We start from the raw sequence: 16,879 nt of genomic DNA, 5'->3' as shown, positions 1-16,879 counted from the left end.
GAATGTTGAATTGTTAATTGATGGATATTCACACATACCTCTGAATATATGTATGTCTACATAAAGAGAGAAATCAAAAACAAGTTTCAATGAAATGGTTAATTTTTTTTTTTAATTCGTATATACCTACATATGTGTATTAGAATTTGATTTTATAGAATCGAAATTTGAAGCTGTAGAATACGGCCAAATATGATATTCGCTTTGAATATCTTAAATTAAACAGCCTCTTGCATACTTTAAGGAGCAAAATTCAGGCATTTTTCATTCTCGATCTGCCCATGAGGTCAGATATACAAATTTTATGAAATTAATCGTAATTGATTAGAAGTGAAAGAAATCTTGATGTCAAATTTCAGTTGAGGTTTCCACAATTCTTAAAAATATATTTTTGTAATTTTAAGGAATGATATTGAAATTTTGACGTGACAATATTGAAATGTGTTTAAAATTGTTAGGAACTCTTTTGTTTTGCCATAATCTTTAAATTGGACAACAAATCGCACTCAAAATTCAGATTTCAAAGAAAGTTTTAAGTTTGGCTTAGCAAGAAAAAAAGTGTTAACTACTTTCAAAATATTGAAACACTGTACAAATACATATATACGTATATAATCTCTATTTAAGAAAGAAAATACTGTGTGTGTGTGTTCGTGTGATGTTTTTTGTTTTGTCTTCTGTTTTTCTTAGTTGCTTTCACTACTGTGTATCTGACTGTGTTCTAATATATCTGTATTTTGCATGGGTTCCAAATCCGTTTCCGATATGATCTCGGCTAGCCATTGTTCAATCTGGACTGGATGAAATGAATCTTCATCTCCACTGTTAGCCTCTAGAATGATTTTAAGATTCTCGAAATTCTTTAAAATCAATCGTTTGCCCGGCTGCAAATGGGAAGACATCGATGATGGCAACTCGCTGGCATCATCCTCATTATCATCGTTCTCTTTGTTGGTGTTGGTGGTGGTGCCGGTGGTCCTGGACATTGAAGGTGGTGCTGGTGGTGCTATTTTGGTGGGTTGGGTATTGGCATTACAAGTAGAGTCGGCTGGAGCCGTTGTTGTATAGATACGTCGTGGCTTTTCCTTCATACTCTTTTTTATTTCATCGAGTAGACGATTATAGAAATCGCAGGTGACATCATGTGTGTCCTGCTCGACAACCACTTCCTCAAATTGATACGAATTGGAATTGGTTGAGACAGCCTCTTCAGCTTCAGCCTCATGTTGATTGGAGGTGGGAATCGCTTGGGTAGATTTTTTGGTCTTGTTGCTTTTTTGTTTCTTTGACTGGGAACGTGAACTAGCATTACTGGAATAGCTCGAACTGGATGCTGTGGAAATAGACTGGTCGGTGGTATTTGTATTGGTGGTGGTGTTGCTACTCGACGAATCGGCAGAGATCGACTGCGGCGGCTTGGCCAGGGGAATTTCGGCACTAACCGCCTCCTCTTGGGCACAATTAATGGTCAGACTGGCTATATTTCGCAAGTTAATGGTGCCATTGCAGTTATTGATGGTTATCTTTGGTTTGAAACGTGGCTTGCGCTGCTGCTGCTGCGACTGTTTCTGTGTCGAGGCGGGAGGAGATTTACCATGCTGCAGTAATGTACTGCTCTTGGATCGGGATGAGTCACGACCATCACGACCTAAACTGGACACAGCTTCGGCTATAGATGATTCCAGCTCATCATCAAGCTCCTCGAGATTTAGCGGCGGTACAACCACCGCCGAGTCTCGTTTGATTTTCGCCTTGCGTACCAATTCTTTGGCCTCCTGCAGTGTTATATTGATAATTGAACGTTTCGCATTGATATTATTATCCTCGATCAGCGATTTGTTGGTGAAATCCACCACAATGGCCTCGGCGTTAGGTGGCGCCGCTTCATCACCATCAACGTCATGCACATCATTTACATCTAAATCATAGGCATAGGCTATTTTACGCTCTTGTAAGCATTTATACATGGTCTCATGATCATCGATTGGTTCTATATAATCTTCATTCCGTAGCCCTGTATTGCGATAATCCTGCAGAGCGAATTGCATATTATTGTTGTCCAATTGAAAGTGTCCAAAGGTACGTATAGCTGCCAGCAGTTTATCCTCCTCATCACCATCGCCAGTAATGAATTGGATATCACCATCGGCATCCGAAGTGCAATCTCCTCCTCCTCGTCGTCCTGGCTTTAGCATTTGCTGCTGTTTCTGGGTATTCGCAATGACTTCTAATTGCCGGAGCAGCAATTTTTCACGCATATGGAGAGCTGCTCGAATTTCATTAAACTTCTTTTCCACATTCCCTTTGACCTACAATAGACGATAGATGGGTCCAGAGTGAATTTGGACAGTAAAAAAATATTCCATTTACTTTACCTCATTTAAAATGTGTTCCATTTTGGAAACCTTGCCCCGGATTCAGGTCCAAGTCTGTGTTTATTTTTCCTTCTTTTTCTATGGCTCCTGATGAGTTGCCCTGGTAACAGCTAATAATAATTATAATAATAATGCCTTGGTACCCTTAGGTACCGAAGTTTACGCCCCCGCCCTTTACTTGGAAGTGTGTGTGTGTTTGTTGGTGTGGGCTGAACCAAAAGGTTTTTGTTTTATTAATGTTAAAAGGTCACTGAATATTGTTGAATTCTCCAGGTGCTATTGATCTCATAGTGATCGATAGTTTAGTTGTTTTTTTTTTTTTTGTTTTGGGATCCGTAAGGATAACTGGATAACTTGTTCACTGCGTAATATATCTTAATAGATGGAATGTAATCTAAGTTGATATTAATGTGTAAATGTTGCGTTTTTTAAGTTTACTCAAGATTCCGTTAGATCAAAAACATAAACAAAACAAAACTGACAACAAAATTCACCGCACTGAATGAGTTTTATTCCCCACAAAGAGACAAATTCTGCCCACACACAAACTCTACCTAGCGCTGCCACAATGTTTCTACTTGCCTCTATTTCATTGGATATGGCAACATTAAATTTCAAATATTGCGGCTAAGCCAAGTTATTTCTAAAACTGTTGACATTGCTAGCAACTTCAAAAAATTATTTATTTTGAATTTATTTATTTATTTAAAAGTCAACAAAAAACAATTTCAATCATAGGTATACCTAAAATTAATAAAAATGTTGCTAAGATTTGGCGCCAAATTTAGTATACTCCAACCGCCTTTTTTTAAAGCCTTGCAGACTCATATGTGAGTAATCTGTTAATTATCAGACTCATTCGCGTGTGTTAACAGCCGCAAATTGAGTTAACAGTCTCTCATTGTATGAAACCTGTGAGTTAACATACTCGGTGTACGTTAACAGGCTCGCTTTGAGTGATTCTGTTAAAAGGGCTACTCACAGTGAGTCTTTTAATTTAACAGAGATTCAACAAGTGTCTGGCAGTAACAGAATTGCTTTAAAAATACTCTTTCTAGAAGAGCTGTATCTAATTTGCAGAAATTGTATGTACACTGAAGCAGCAAGCTATTTTAATCTACCATATCTTTATATCATACAGCGTTTTGTAATAATGTAATGAAAATATTTTGCTGACACTAATTGATTGCCAAGTGCTTATAATATTAGCCTTGTTTGATGAGTAAAATGTTAGGGTATTAAACTTGTCTGCACAATGTATGCTAAGTCTTCTTAATCATAACATGATTTTTTTTTTTTTTATTCGCTGGCCTATTTGAAATGTTAATATGTTCAGTCCCTGGAGATATCTGTTAAGTCGAATGCTCCAATATTCAACTTAACATTGCCAACAACTGTTAATTTGTTTCTGTTTTCAAAGTGAGCGGTTGTGCGGTCGCTTGTTTTCGGTTTTTAAAAAAGTAAAATTTTTGAATAACTTACTATTTGACAATATTTTATTATTTTTTGTTCAGTGTTATTTGTGTTTTCAAGTGAAGAGGTTGTGCGTGGGACTGACTCTATCCATCTTTCTCTCTGCCAGCATATAATAGTCAACAATTGACGAAATATTTTTTGAATTCTACAAGTGTATCGGACAGAAATGTGGCTAACGGCGGCGCGAAAGTATAAAGCAGAACTCGTTCAGTTTTGGAATTTTATTTTTCAAGATCTCAAAAAATCTATAGAAAAAAATTGTTTATAATATTAAGTGAGAGACAGCAAATATGCAAGGAGAATGAACAAAAGTATGCCACGAATTACTTAGCCAGAGAGCCAAACAAAAACACACACAAAAACAAAAAAAAATCGAAATCTAAGGCAAAACGTACAAATTGCCGACGACGCCGACTGTGTCTCTCCTCTGTCTTTGTGTGTTGTCTGTGTTGTTGCTCAGCTGCCACCGTCGACGTCGTCGTCGCCGCCGCGTCAAGTGTTTGATTTTGTAATATGTTTTTTTTTTTTTATTTTGCTGTTTTTGCTTATTATGCATATGATTTTTGTGTTGTTTTTATACATGCTTGCACATATTTTTTGGAAAAATTTAGAAATAAATGTAAAAAGTTGAGATAAACTTTTGTTGTTGCCGCTAGTCTGAGTAATTTACAAAAAATACAACAAAGCAAAAGAAAATACAAAACAAAAAAAAAAAACTGCCGACGTGTGTGTGACTTATGAGTGTGCTATGTCTGTGTGGGTTTGTGTTGTTAGTTGTTTTTGTGTTTGCATTTGCTTTTGCCAACGTGTTTTGGTGTTATTATTATTATTGTTTCTGTTGTTATTAATATTACCTAAACAAAAAAGTATTTGTGTACATTTTGAATCTAAAAAAGAAAATAACAACGCGCACACACACACACAAGAAACAAAACAAAAGCAAAGGCAAAACAACACAATATAAAAAGTAAATGAAAGAAAGATAAAAAGCGAGGCAGGAAGAGAGAGACACCCAGAGGCCAGAGCGAGAGAGTGCAAATTGTGTCAATGCGGCGGCAGCAGAGACACCGTGATGACGCCAAGATTTTAAAAATATCTTTTACAAATGGTCAATAATAGTTAGTTAGTTCATCTTCTCCATACCCCACCCCACAACAGCAACTAAACAGTTGATATTTGGCAGGTGGTGGGACGAAGGCAGAGAGCGAAGGGCTTAAAAATTAATTTCTTCAACTATTTTTAATTGGATTGGCAACCACAAACCACGTTTAAATTCTCTTTTTTTTCGTATAGTGTTGTGTTCCATGTGCTTTTTGTGCTTCTGTTTTCATTTTTTTTGTTGTTTTGTTGCTTCTTATGATTATTCTTGGCTCTCTTGCTCTCTCTGAGTGTGAGTGAGAGATTTTTTGCTTTTTAATTGTGTTTGGTTTTGTTTTTGTGTTTGCAACGGCAATGTCTATGGATGCAGCAGCTACGGCGGTGGCGGAGGCGCCGTGTCATTGCACGCAAAGCGTCGTGACTGGATGCCAATGAAACATTTTTACATTAATTCATACAATACTTACATACTATGTACATATGTATATAAAAAACAAACCCACACACACACACACACACACACATACTCAAAAAAAAAACATGAGGAGGGCTCAGTTTCTAAATTCTATAATTTCAAAAGATGTTTCCAAATATTTTGTAGTTTATAGCTGACATTGCCGAAAAATCTCCAATGACCCTGTTAATGAATGTATTAAGCCCAAAAAGGAATAATCGGATCAATGATTTTCAAGTAGCTAGGATCCAAATCTTCCCTCCCCTGCTCATACGGACTTGTCACGTATCCTTATTAGTGCTTAACTTTTAATCACTTTTTAGTCAAGCAAAAAATGTCGTAAAAGATAGAAACAGAATTCAATTTTTCGCTGCTTACTACGTAAGTTCAAAATTGTTATGAGATTCGATCTAAAATTTTCCAATTGTGGACTAAATACTTCAATTTTTACATACATATGTATGTACATATGTATATATGGATTGTTGTGGAAATTATGGCTTCAAATGTTGCTTAATTCATTTTTTGGGTGTATTTTGTGCATTTCCTCAATCAATTTTTAGTTCTTTCTTTTCAAAAGTAAAACTATTCCTAAGTGAAATCAATGGAGCGATAAAACCAACATCAAGCAATCACTGAATGTACTCAGTTTGGAGAGAGCATAGTTTCTACTTGAATATGTAAAAATATACGTAAATTTTGTATGTACCGACGGATATCACATTGAATTGAGAATTTTAGTTTAAGCAACATCTGGTGGAAATTTTACGTGCCTATTTTTTGACACTTAACATTTTGCTTTTAATATATTTTAAGTTAACACACAACATTCTTGCATGGCTAGACTTAAATGTCAACTATGAAACAGAGGTTGATAAGCGAAATAGTAGCTCGAACTTTTCAATAATATTGGATAGATTGCTTTTTAATATTCTAATGCACCTTTTACATATATCAATAAAAATGGTAAAGGAAAATATTCTTCATGTCTGGAAAGAGTTCCAAATCCAAGGCGACGATGTGCTCTTCCTTTAAACTTTTCCCCTCTAATCAACTACAGTTAGGTTTGTTAGTGCTTTTCGCTTTCTTGACTCAGATTTTGACTTTTGTTGTTGTTTTCCGGTTTTTTTTTCTTCTTTTTTAATATTTAATTCTTTCTCTCTTTCTTACGCTCTTCCATTCGTTCAATCTTATTCTCCATCTCCCTCGCTCTCTGTTGCTTTTTTTGCTTCTCCCTCGTTCGTTTTGTGTTATCAAAAGACAGAAAACCAGTTTGACTTAACTAAATGGTTGTTTTTGTTTTCTACGCTAGTCACTGACTGGATTATTGTTGTTGTTGCTGTCGCTTTTGCCTTTGTGCTTAGACAAACCAAAAAAAAAAAAAAAAAAAAAAGATCGAGAAATTACCTCATTTTACACCTTAAATTTAAGCATTTATTTCTACTGACTATTAAATGTGATAACTTAATTTTAATTTTAATTGTTATTACCTTTATTCTGCTGCTGCTGCCACTAGCCCGAATATTAAAAACAATAAGCAGGGAAAAAAATAAAGTGCAAGTCGTAAAAAACATTTATTAAAAATTTCTAGAAAACAAAAGAAACAACCTGAACTGAAAAAATCGATGAATTTTCAATCTATGAATCGAATTGAAATTGTCTCTCGAGATGATCGAAAAGTGTTTTGAGGTCAATGTTGTTGATGTTATTGTTGTCCCAGCCGCTGCCTCTGTCACTGCCATTGTTGTTGTTGCCGCCGCTGGTGCTGAAGCTGAAAGCGTTTAACTGTTTCTTGATTGCTGGTAAGTGATCGAATTTTATTTATTATATGTATGTATATTTCATCTTCTCTGTATCATTATGCATACGTGCCTACATACACCACCACACCATGTGTGTGTGTCTGTGTGTATGTGTGTGTAGACCGACCTTCCCGCAGTGGGGTCTGTTGGCTGGTCTTTCGTAATACACTCTGCGGTCGATCTCCCACTTGCACCCACAACATCTTCCATTTGAGATCAGTCTCTCTCTCTCTCTCTCTATCTCTATATTCATCTTTATCTCTATCTGTATCTCCCCAATATGCCCTACTTTGATCACTATTGGCATCGTTGTGTTAATTATTTACTCTTCATAAAATATTAAAAACGCTAATTGCTGATGTCAATAGGACAAATTCTGACAAGAGGCAAAAATATTTCAACAAAATGCTCAACGATAAGAAAATTGAAAATGAAAGTTTCTCACACAGTGACTCAATAGATTTATTTATTATAACCACAAAACAATTGGGTTGACACTTAATAAGTTATTAGCAAATTGTTAATCTCCAATTCAGAAGAACTTAACAGACAACAATGGCGATGGCTTGATTCATATATTAAAATTATCATTATCTTAAGTTTGTCTTCTGCATAGCGTGTGCTAAGGAGAATCACCCACATCATACATACATACATACATACATATGTACATATAATTCTTTATAGCCTCAAAATAAAGTACATACTACAATTTCGTTTATCTACACTTAATAAAAAATGTTATAGATACTTTATCAATTGTTTACCATGCGTTGTATCTTTATGAACATTTCACATTTGCTGATATCGGCCGAATATATTTACTCCGTAAATGACGAACGCAAAATTTAAATTTTATACATATGTATGTATACATATGTAGGTATGTACATATGTAGGTATGTACATATGTACATATGTACGTACCTTTATATTATGTAAATGGGAAACTGTATCTTTAACCAAAAATCTGCTCATTGAAGTTTCGAATTGTTTTATAGACTTATGTATATTTCGTTCAGACAATTTGATAATAATATAAGACAATTTCCGAAACTTGAAGAAATTGCCAAATGCTATGTGAAAATCATTATTTAGATGGGCATTTAAATTTAAAAATTTATTCCTTTTGGTCACTCTCAATGTAATTTTACTTGCATAACTAATGAGTTTAAATTTAAAACTTGAAATTGTTTATATTTTTCGCTGTAGTTCAGTTAAAGGCAAGAATCAAACACAAACATTGTCTATGGCTTTCGCGTTTTGTTCACACGTTAAAAATAACAAACTTTTCTGAGGTCCTGTTTTTTTTTTTTTTTTATTAGCAAATTAACATTACATATTTTTTGTTAATGTTAACCTTATTACATTTCGGGGGCGTGAAATATAAAGAGTCCCTTCACAAAGTTCACAGAACTGTGTCGTTCGTTGCCTCATTAAACAATAATAAATCACTCAATATAATAATAAAGTTCCCAGTGAAATAACTTTGTTTTTATTATTGGTTTTTGCTATTTGAAATTGCATTGGTTTTCTTCTTTTTTTCTTCTTCTTTATTAAATTAAATTTACTTTTTAATTGCAATGCAATTAATCAAAACCGCTTAAAAAGTCAGTGGGAAGGGGGAAATTTGATTGTGAAAAGAGACAGGAAAAGCTGCAGCAGCCGCCGTGTGGTGGTCAACCAATCAGAAATGTGTACATACATATATGTATATATGTATATATATGGAGATATCCATTACTCGACTTTAATTAGTTTCAATTTGCAAGAACACACATACTCCATACACACATGCAGATAGACATTTGAGTGTCAATCGAGGCTATTGAGTGTCGAGTGCAGGTCAGAGGTATTTTCATTCCGTCTCTTTCTCTCCCTCTAACGCTCTTTGCTCTTTTTTGTTTGTTATTTTTAGTTTATATATATATATATATGTATATCTGTGCAATCAAATAAAATTGATTGCACAAATTTAGACAAAAATTTCTTTAGACAAAAATAAATTTGAAATATGCTTCAATTGTAAATAAAAATAGAAATTTATATAAATTCAAAGCCAGAAATACATTTATACTAGAAACGTTCTCAATATATTTCACATTTAGTTTATGGTATAAATATTTTTCCCTTAAACTAAATTTCCCTTTTTCTCTCTCCTTTACTCCCAGTCTGCCTAATATTTAATCTGGCCAAGTGCAAAGTGGCTGTTGAAAATTTTGTGTTTATACATATTTGACTTGTGAATTTTTTAAGTTGACCTATGACCCGCCATAAAATTTGCATGACAAAAGCCGCTTAGATCTAGTGTTTGTATATATTTTAGTTAGTATTCATGATGTGTCCCTCTTTAACGAGAGAGAGAGTGAGAAGGGACCGCGCGAGGGATGGCGCGGTGACTCTTGTGTTTTTATCTATTGCAATTAAAGTTAATCACATGTTCCAATTAGCATTGCAACTGCCGAGATAATTTCATGTACGTGCGTTTAACGCCATTAGCCGGACATCAAAATCCAGTTAAATCTTTTTACCCCTTCCATCTGTCCATCCATTCACCCAACCCCGCAATGCTCCCTACGCAGAGAGGCATAAAAATCAAATCAAATTACATTACTAATACGCCGCGTTGGTGGTTGGTTGTCCACAACTAGGCCACATACGAACTGTTTGTGTAAGTGTGTGTTTGTGTTTACGTGTGCGTAAGTGTGTGCTTGTGTGTGTCAGCTCGCATTGCATTTATTTTGCAATTTATTTACATTTATTTACCAACTTTATGCCCTGAACTGAGCTAAGCTAAGTTGAGTTGAGCCTCGTCTTGGCCATAAAAACGTTAAGGCTAATTCTAAGGGTTGGCCTAAGTAGGTTGGCTGACCTGACCTTTACTTACCTGCTTGCTTCTTGTTCCTTTTTCCTCTATCTCTCTCTCTCCCCCCTGTCTCAGTCTACTTTGTAAACTCCAATCGAAACCATTGTCGTTACAATTGAGGTATATACATTTTCAGTAAAAGTTTGGGAACAAAATGAAATATCTTCAATTATTCTCCAATTTACCAATCTTTTAGCAAATTTGTTTTTCGAATCAAAAATTTATATTGTTTTTTAATTTAAAACTAATATTCCCATTTAGTTTCATTAGTTTGGATCTGTTAATCTAATCGATCAGTGGGTAAATAAGAAGACTGTATAAGTTTCGATTCGCTGGAATAGTTATGTGGGAGAATTTTTGTTTTGCCTTTTTTTATATTTTAATAAAGCTTGTAAAACTCGAGAGGGTGTGAAAAATTCGTTTTCAAGCTGTTGTTTTTTATTTTTGGGGGTGTGGAGGTTTTTCTTTTATTTAGTACGCAATGAGTCATGGGGAAAATCCCTGTCCTGCTGCCGTGTCATGACGTGACTTGACTGCCTTCGCTGTGTTGGCTCGCTCCTTTTTTTTTTTTGCGTTTGCTAAGCTTTGTTTTTAGGGCTTGAATTATGCATTTTTGTCCGTGTGTGTGTGTTTTTTACAATTTCTGTCCCGTTCTTTTCCTCTTTTTTTTGGTTTTTGTTTTTATTGGTCGTTTTGGCGGGTCGACTCTGTCTCGATTTCTGTTTGACTGTCTGTATATGTTGTTTCTTTAGCCGTGGGGCATCTGTTTTTATTAGCCGTCACTCAGTCCCGGGCGTGCGCTTGTAAACAGTTTTAGCGCATATCATTTTCCAAATGCTTTTTTATAGCCACATTGGGAATTCGTTTGCTGTTGTTGCTGTTCTTGTTGTTGTTGTTGTTGCTGTTGTTGAGTACTCTTCGATGCCTCACCACAACGCCAGGTGGGGCAAGGACACCGCACAGTTCCTAAAGTCAGAGGACAAAAAAGTTTTACAATTGGTTGCCCGACATAAAACAATGATGGCATTGATTTAATCATTTCAAATGAGGTAAAAACTTGTCAATATAAAAGGACAAAAACACAAAACTTTGGTTTTGCCTTCGTTTTCTTTTTTTATTCTTTCACTTACTTTCTAACAGTGGGTTATCCAAATCAATTTAAGTCGTCATGGCTCAGTCGCTTAAAAGATATTACATCAAGCGAGAACTTTGTCAAATACACATACGTATGTATTTATATGAAAGCGGATCAAAAAGGTTAAAATTTAAATTCTGTTTTAGTGATTTTCTTTAAAATCCATATATATTTGGTTGGGAATTAGTTTCGATATGATATATTTTTGCATTATTCTTTAGTGTAGTTTATACCTACAATTGAAAACTCAGTAAGATTTTCAGCTTTGTGTTGTGGCTAAAACTGATTTAAAAACTCTCACCTATCTGAGGGTGAAAAATAATGAATCTTTTGCCGCTTGCTTTTCTATCCACACACACACACACACACACTTACACATATTAGTAAAGGGATTGACGTTTGCCAATTTTCTACAAAGTAAAAAAAAAAAGGGGAAATCCTCTAGGAAAAAAAGGATGCAGTACCATTTTTTTCCTGTTTGAGAAACCAATACTAATGCGTCATGATTTATTAATAACTTACCCACACTCACACACACACACACATTTCTCAGGTTTCTCCATAGAGTGGGCAGAGTAGATGAATGCCGAGCCAGAGGTCGAACCAACTATTCATTCTAGGAACAGACGGTTCGACCAGTAATCTTCTTAAAATGCAATTTGTTTTGTTGCAATCAACGATTTTTGATGATGACGACTGAGACGACGACGACGTCGACCATGATGTAGATGATGAAGATGGTGATGGTTATATCGATGATGATGATGATGATCGAATGCGAACTGAGTAACAATTTGCAACGTAGCCAAATAAATTGGTTGTTATTTTACCCTCTCGACTTTCTACCCACTCTCCTCTTCACTTTTGTGGGTTAAAAAATACCGGAATAAAATGAAGCTGAAAACAAAATTTGTAGGGTGCTTCTGGGGAGATTTTTTTATGTGCGCACCACTTGGCTTAAATTGGTTGGTTCGTTGGCTGCCACCGTGATGCATGGCCATGGCAATGCGGCTCGAACATTGCGACAGACCCCTAAAAAACTGACCAAACTGACGACAGACGAACAACCTACCTGAATGACGAACTAACTGACGGACTGACTTACTGACTGACGGACGAACGACCAAATTGCCAGACTGACTAAGTGACCAGCCGAGCCATGGCTAGAAAATGAATGAATCACTAGCCATGGACTATTCAGAGGTCGATCAAAATGGGTTGCACCACCACTCTCCCTACCCACGACCACCACCACCCACCTACCTCGTCACTCAATCGCTGTTGTACCACATTCTGTGCCGAGACCAGGCAATTGTTCTTCTCTTATCGCATTCCAAACGCACACTGAGCATTATAACTCAGTTGGATAAACCAAGCTGCCAAGAGGCTCTTACTTTCAATTGATAACAAGGCATCAGAAAAGAATAAAAGTTTTCAAAACAGATTACTTTTAAAATATTGAATAGTTCTTTTACCTTTTGTATGGTTGGCTCACCGTAAATTGTTCAACTTGTTGTTTTTATATCTACAGAATGAAACAAAACCATTCCCCTTTTTTTTTTATCTGGAATGGGCGTAACTGCTTTTGAAAGTTATAATCCATATCAGTACTGATCTGATCTATTGTCTACTATGTTTGGACAAATATCGAAAGTTCTTTCAAATCGACTTGGATAGTTTTTGTTATTTAGTTGTCTTAGTTTTCAGTTTCAATTACTTATACTTCATGCTTCTTCTTATCATTATTATTAAGTATTTTCACCCCTAAGCCCAACCATAAGCCTCGCAGTTAGAATATTTTCATTTAAGAGATTTTTAGAAATATAAATCGTAGCTAAACTCATTTGCAGGAGGCACACGGTTATTGTTAATTCGTTTGAAATTTGTTTAGTTTGTATGTATTATGAAGTTAAATATTTAAAATTTTCCCAATAAATCCATGACCATAAAAAAGTCTAGTAACTTTGTTAGTTTCGAGATTAGTTTTGTTTTTCCAGGACCTTTTTTTGTATGACAGAAAAGCAGTGTGCAATGGTCGAAATATAGTGAGAAAAGAAGAGGAACAGGTCAGTTGGTCAGGCGAACGCTTTAGCGGCGGCATCGTTCGAATTGATTTCGTTCGATTTGGCTTACTTTGGTTGCGTTTAGTTTTGGTTTTGGGCTGGTATCTCTCTCCTGGCGTTTGCTCTCTTTCAAAAAGAAAAGAAGAACAAAATACCATTGCATACTTTATGGCATACTGAGAGGGCATTGCGTATTTACCACTGGCAGCAGTAGCAGATTTGTTTGTTGGCTCTTTCTTTTGTTTGCTCTACGCTCTACTTTTCCCTCCCCTGTTTTCCTCTTTATTCGATCCCTTATGTCCATTATGCCAGTGTAGTTCCTCTTACCCTCTCCTAAATGTTTGTATGTCTAGTAGTTACATATTTTATTTGCCAGCACGTATCACAAGCGTGTTTCAATTTGCACAAAAATTCGCATGTCGATTGCTGCTGCTCTATCTGCGATTGATTTCCAGACAGAATAAATGTCTAACTGTCTATCTGTCTGTCTGTCTGTCTCTCTGCCTGTATGTATGCCTGTTCTGGTCTCGCTATGGTTTGGTTTGCATATTTTTGCATTTTCGCATCTTGATGGTAGCTTTTTTTCTTTTCTCTTCACTCATTGTTTGCATTTGTCGCATTTTTTTATGATATTTCTTTTTTTTTGTTTTTTTGCTGTAAGAAGGAGCAAACATTTTTTCAGTCAAATTGCCAATTGATCAACCTGTCTTTATGTCCTTTATGTTCAGTGCCGTCGGCAAAGCGTCTCTCTGACTAAGTGAGATATCTTAATAATACTAAAAGACACACTACATCAACACGCCTTCAGCCTAGGGGCAAGTATTTTCTCTCTCCGCCTTTCTCGTATCATAAAATACATTGCATTGACCGCACTCTACCGCCCTCGCATTGCCTTTGCTTTCTTTCCATCCCCCATAATTGTGGTTCGTGTTTTGGTTGTTATTTAAACAATTTGTTGATTAGATTTCCATTTTCTCTGTCTCTCTCTCTCTCTCTCTTTCTATACGTTTTTATCTTTTCTCCTTTCTCTTTCTACCTCTCTTGCAGCCTCTTTGTGTGACTTTGCTTTTATTACAATCGATAGGAAAAACCAAAAAAATAATAATAAAACAAATAAAAAAAAACACACACCAAAAGTTGTGCATGCTTTTTCTGTTGGCCTTGCTGGATACCCGCAGTTTGTGTGCTGTCTTTTTTTTTAATATTATTATTTAATTGAAATACTTTTCGCTTCTTCTCGCTGTCTCTCTTTTTCTCTCTCTCTGTCTGTTTCGCTCACTCTTTTTCTGTCAGTTTCTTTTGCTCTTATTTTAGTACTTTGTTTCGTATGGTGTGTGTGTGTGTGTTTTTTTTTTTTTGTTTTTTATCATTTTGAGACGCTTTTTAATTAAATGCATTTTTGCTGTGGCTCTCGCCTTTCCCCAATGTCATTTGTTAGCAAAAAGTTCATACAACTACGAGCATCTACGCAACTTGAATGATATAAATTCAGCTTGATTTCGTGTGTCCGAGAGATGACCAGAAAGGCTGTTAAACTGTCGTAAATGCCTTTAATAGCTAAATCTATTTCAAACATCTCTCAAGCGATAACAGTTCTTATCGAATATCTACTTTCAATACGCAAATTGTTAGATATGTGAATATTTTACATATTTCTGATACCTTTTTGATAACCAATTATTGCATGGGGAATTCAGGTAGCTCAAAGCTTTTCATCATAATTTGAACATGCAATATATATATATAGAGTATTCTGATAAGAAATATGAACTTGTGTGGCTTTGTTTCAATATTTAATAAAATAAAAACATTTATGAATGTCACGAAAGTATAATTATTTCTTATCTATCGAGTGGGATCCATAGGTGTGCCATTCATGGGATTTAAATTGAAAAGTTGGCTAACAACTTTTACTTAACTTTGCAAATATATCAAATTCAACACATACTAGTTTCTTAATATTCTTACGATTGTTTACGATTAATCAAAGTAATTGAATTTGAATATTTTAAATGTAAATTATTAAAACCAACTAATTTCATATAATTTTATCTTACGTTAGTTGTTAAACTCTAGTTAAATGTTAATTTGAGTCTGAATATTTCAGTTTTCAATATATGGACCACTTTTTACTTGTTTCGTCGTAAATAGGGGATAAACCACGGTGTTGTAACGTCCATGGGCATCAAACCATTCTCTCCTACTCACTATGTTTACATATGCGATAAATCTAATCTAATCTCATATCAGGCACTTGACGCACAGCTCACACATAGCAGCAGCAATAGACATAGGTAGCGGCACTTGCAATATAATGCCAAGTGCGAGAATAGGAGGCGGGGCATCATACGATTAAATATCTATTAGCTGTCATAAATGGCTGCTTTCTCATACATATTATACGAAATTATGCAGAAACACAAACACACACACACACGCATACGCATATTAGCACACAAATGAAGAGAGCAGCAAGCAGGCAGTTAACGTTAAACATTGCAGCACAGCTTTACGTACTATCTACCCAATCATTCATATACATATACATACATACATATAAACAACATGAGTGATTACAGTGGGCCATATGTACGTAGTGAGATGGTATGTAAGGCAGGGCGAGTTGGTGTTGGAGGAGGCCACCATATGATAAGCAAGACAAATGTGTGGCTATGTGAAATCTATAAGGCTACATCATAAAACATATGCCGAAATGAGTGCAAAAAAGAGAACGACAGCCAAGTCAGCTAGATTTAAAGACGATGAAATAACGTTGCGTATACGCAATATTTTTTGTGCCTTAGTGGCTTAGTGGACAAATCCGTAGAAACGCTTGCACGTCAAAGCCGGCAAGATTGGCTGCTCCTGTTTGCTATTCCTATGTTGGTTGCTGCTGTTGCTGCTTTGGTTTATTAAATTTATGTTATGACATTTTCTAATGCATATTTCGTCGGCGTTGTGTGCGTGCCTGAAATATTTCTAGTCTTATTCCCACAGTTCATGTCGCTCTGTCTTCCTTCTTCTTGTTCATCTTTTTCTATCTATATATATATATATAAGTAAATTGCTGCTTTTCTCTCCCTCTCTCTGTCTCTCTCGTTTGGTGGCACAATGTCGTGACATATTTCTGTCACATCACCTGAACTTTACCTCTCCTGATGTTACTTAAAAGTTTTGTCCAACTATTTTTCTAGTGTTGTGATTTTGTTTTTCCTTTTTTTTTTTTTTTGACTCTCTTTCTCTGTTGTCGTGTAACTTTTGCGCTATGCCAACCATTTTCCTTTTCCCTTTTTTTTGCTACTTTTTTTTCTGCCTCATTTTTCTAGCAGTCTCAACTTTGGCCTGACAAACATTTTCATTCCGGAATGCTTACACTGGTATGCATTTGGCCTGCAGTCTCTTCTGCCGCTGCTGTCGCTGTTGCTATTCCTGCCCAAGTTCATTCTAGCTCGCTTTAGCTGGTGATGATGATAGTTTTCCTTTAGTCCATTTAGTTGTGCCACAGGCACCTTTAACTTTCCCTTCAAGGCATTGGGTAAATATTTGCGACTTTCGATTGAGCCATCAAAGGTCAAACGTTTGCCTTTAGCTTCGGTCGGTTTGCTGCTTG

At 35.7% G+C, this 16,879-nt stretch overlaps 2 protein-coding genes across 2 annotated transcripts in view; one reads left to right on the top strand and one right to left on the bottom strand.

Annotated features, from left to right (window-relative positions):
* Positions 1 to 519: 519 nt before the first annotated feature.
* LOC137579176 (myb-like protein U) lies at positions 520 to 2,872 on the bottom strand. The gene is made up of 2 exons (XM_068292881.1): positions 2,376 to 2,872; positions 520 to 2,309 (listed from the first exon to the last, which is right to left on the bottom strand). The coding sequence occupies exons 1-2, from the start codon at positions 2,394 to 2,396 to the stop codon at positions 687 to 689; spliced, it is 1,644 nt and encodes a 547-aa protein (XP_068148982.1). The 5' UTR covers positions 2,397 to 2,872; the 3' UTR covers positions 520 to 686.
* A 4,073-nt stretch (positions 2,873 to 6,945) lies between these two features.
* Positions 6,946 to 16,879, top strand: part of app (Palmitoyltransferase app) — a 71,599-nt gene continuing 61,665 nt past the window's right edge. Inside the window, 1 exon segment of the mRNA XM_068292318.1 lies at positions 6,946 to 7,205. The gene's annotated coding sequence lies outside the window, so the exon portion shown is untranslated.

This window comes from Drosophila tropicalis, unplaced genomic scaffold, assembly GCF_018151085.1.
Source record: "Drosophila tropicalis isolate 14030-0801.00 unplaced genomic scaffold, ASM1815108v1 contig_694, whole genome shotgun sequence".
NCBI classification, from domain to species: domain Eukaryota; kingdom Metazoa; phylum Arthropoda; class Insecta; order Diptera; family Drosophilidae; genus Drosophila; species Drosophila tropicalis.
The sequence above is the reverse complement of the archived record's forward strand: the minus strand, read 5'-3'. Positions and strand labels throughout refer to the sequence as shown.

Excerpts from the sequence above, each read along its gene's own strand:
- LOC137579176 (XM_068292881.1), bottom strand. The coding sequence starts at position 2,396 with ATGGAACACATTTTAAATGAG. Across the intron at positions 2,310-2,375 it reads TGGAACACATTTTAAATGAG|GTCAAAGGGAATGTGGAAAA; the intron begins GTAAAGTAAATG and ends CGTCTATTGTAG.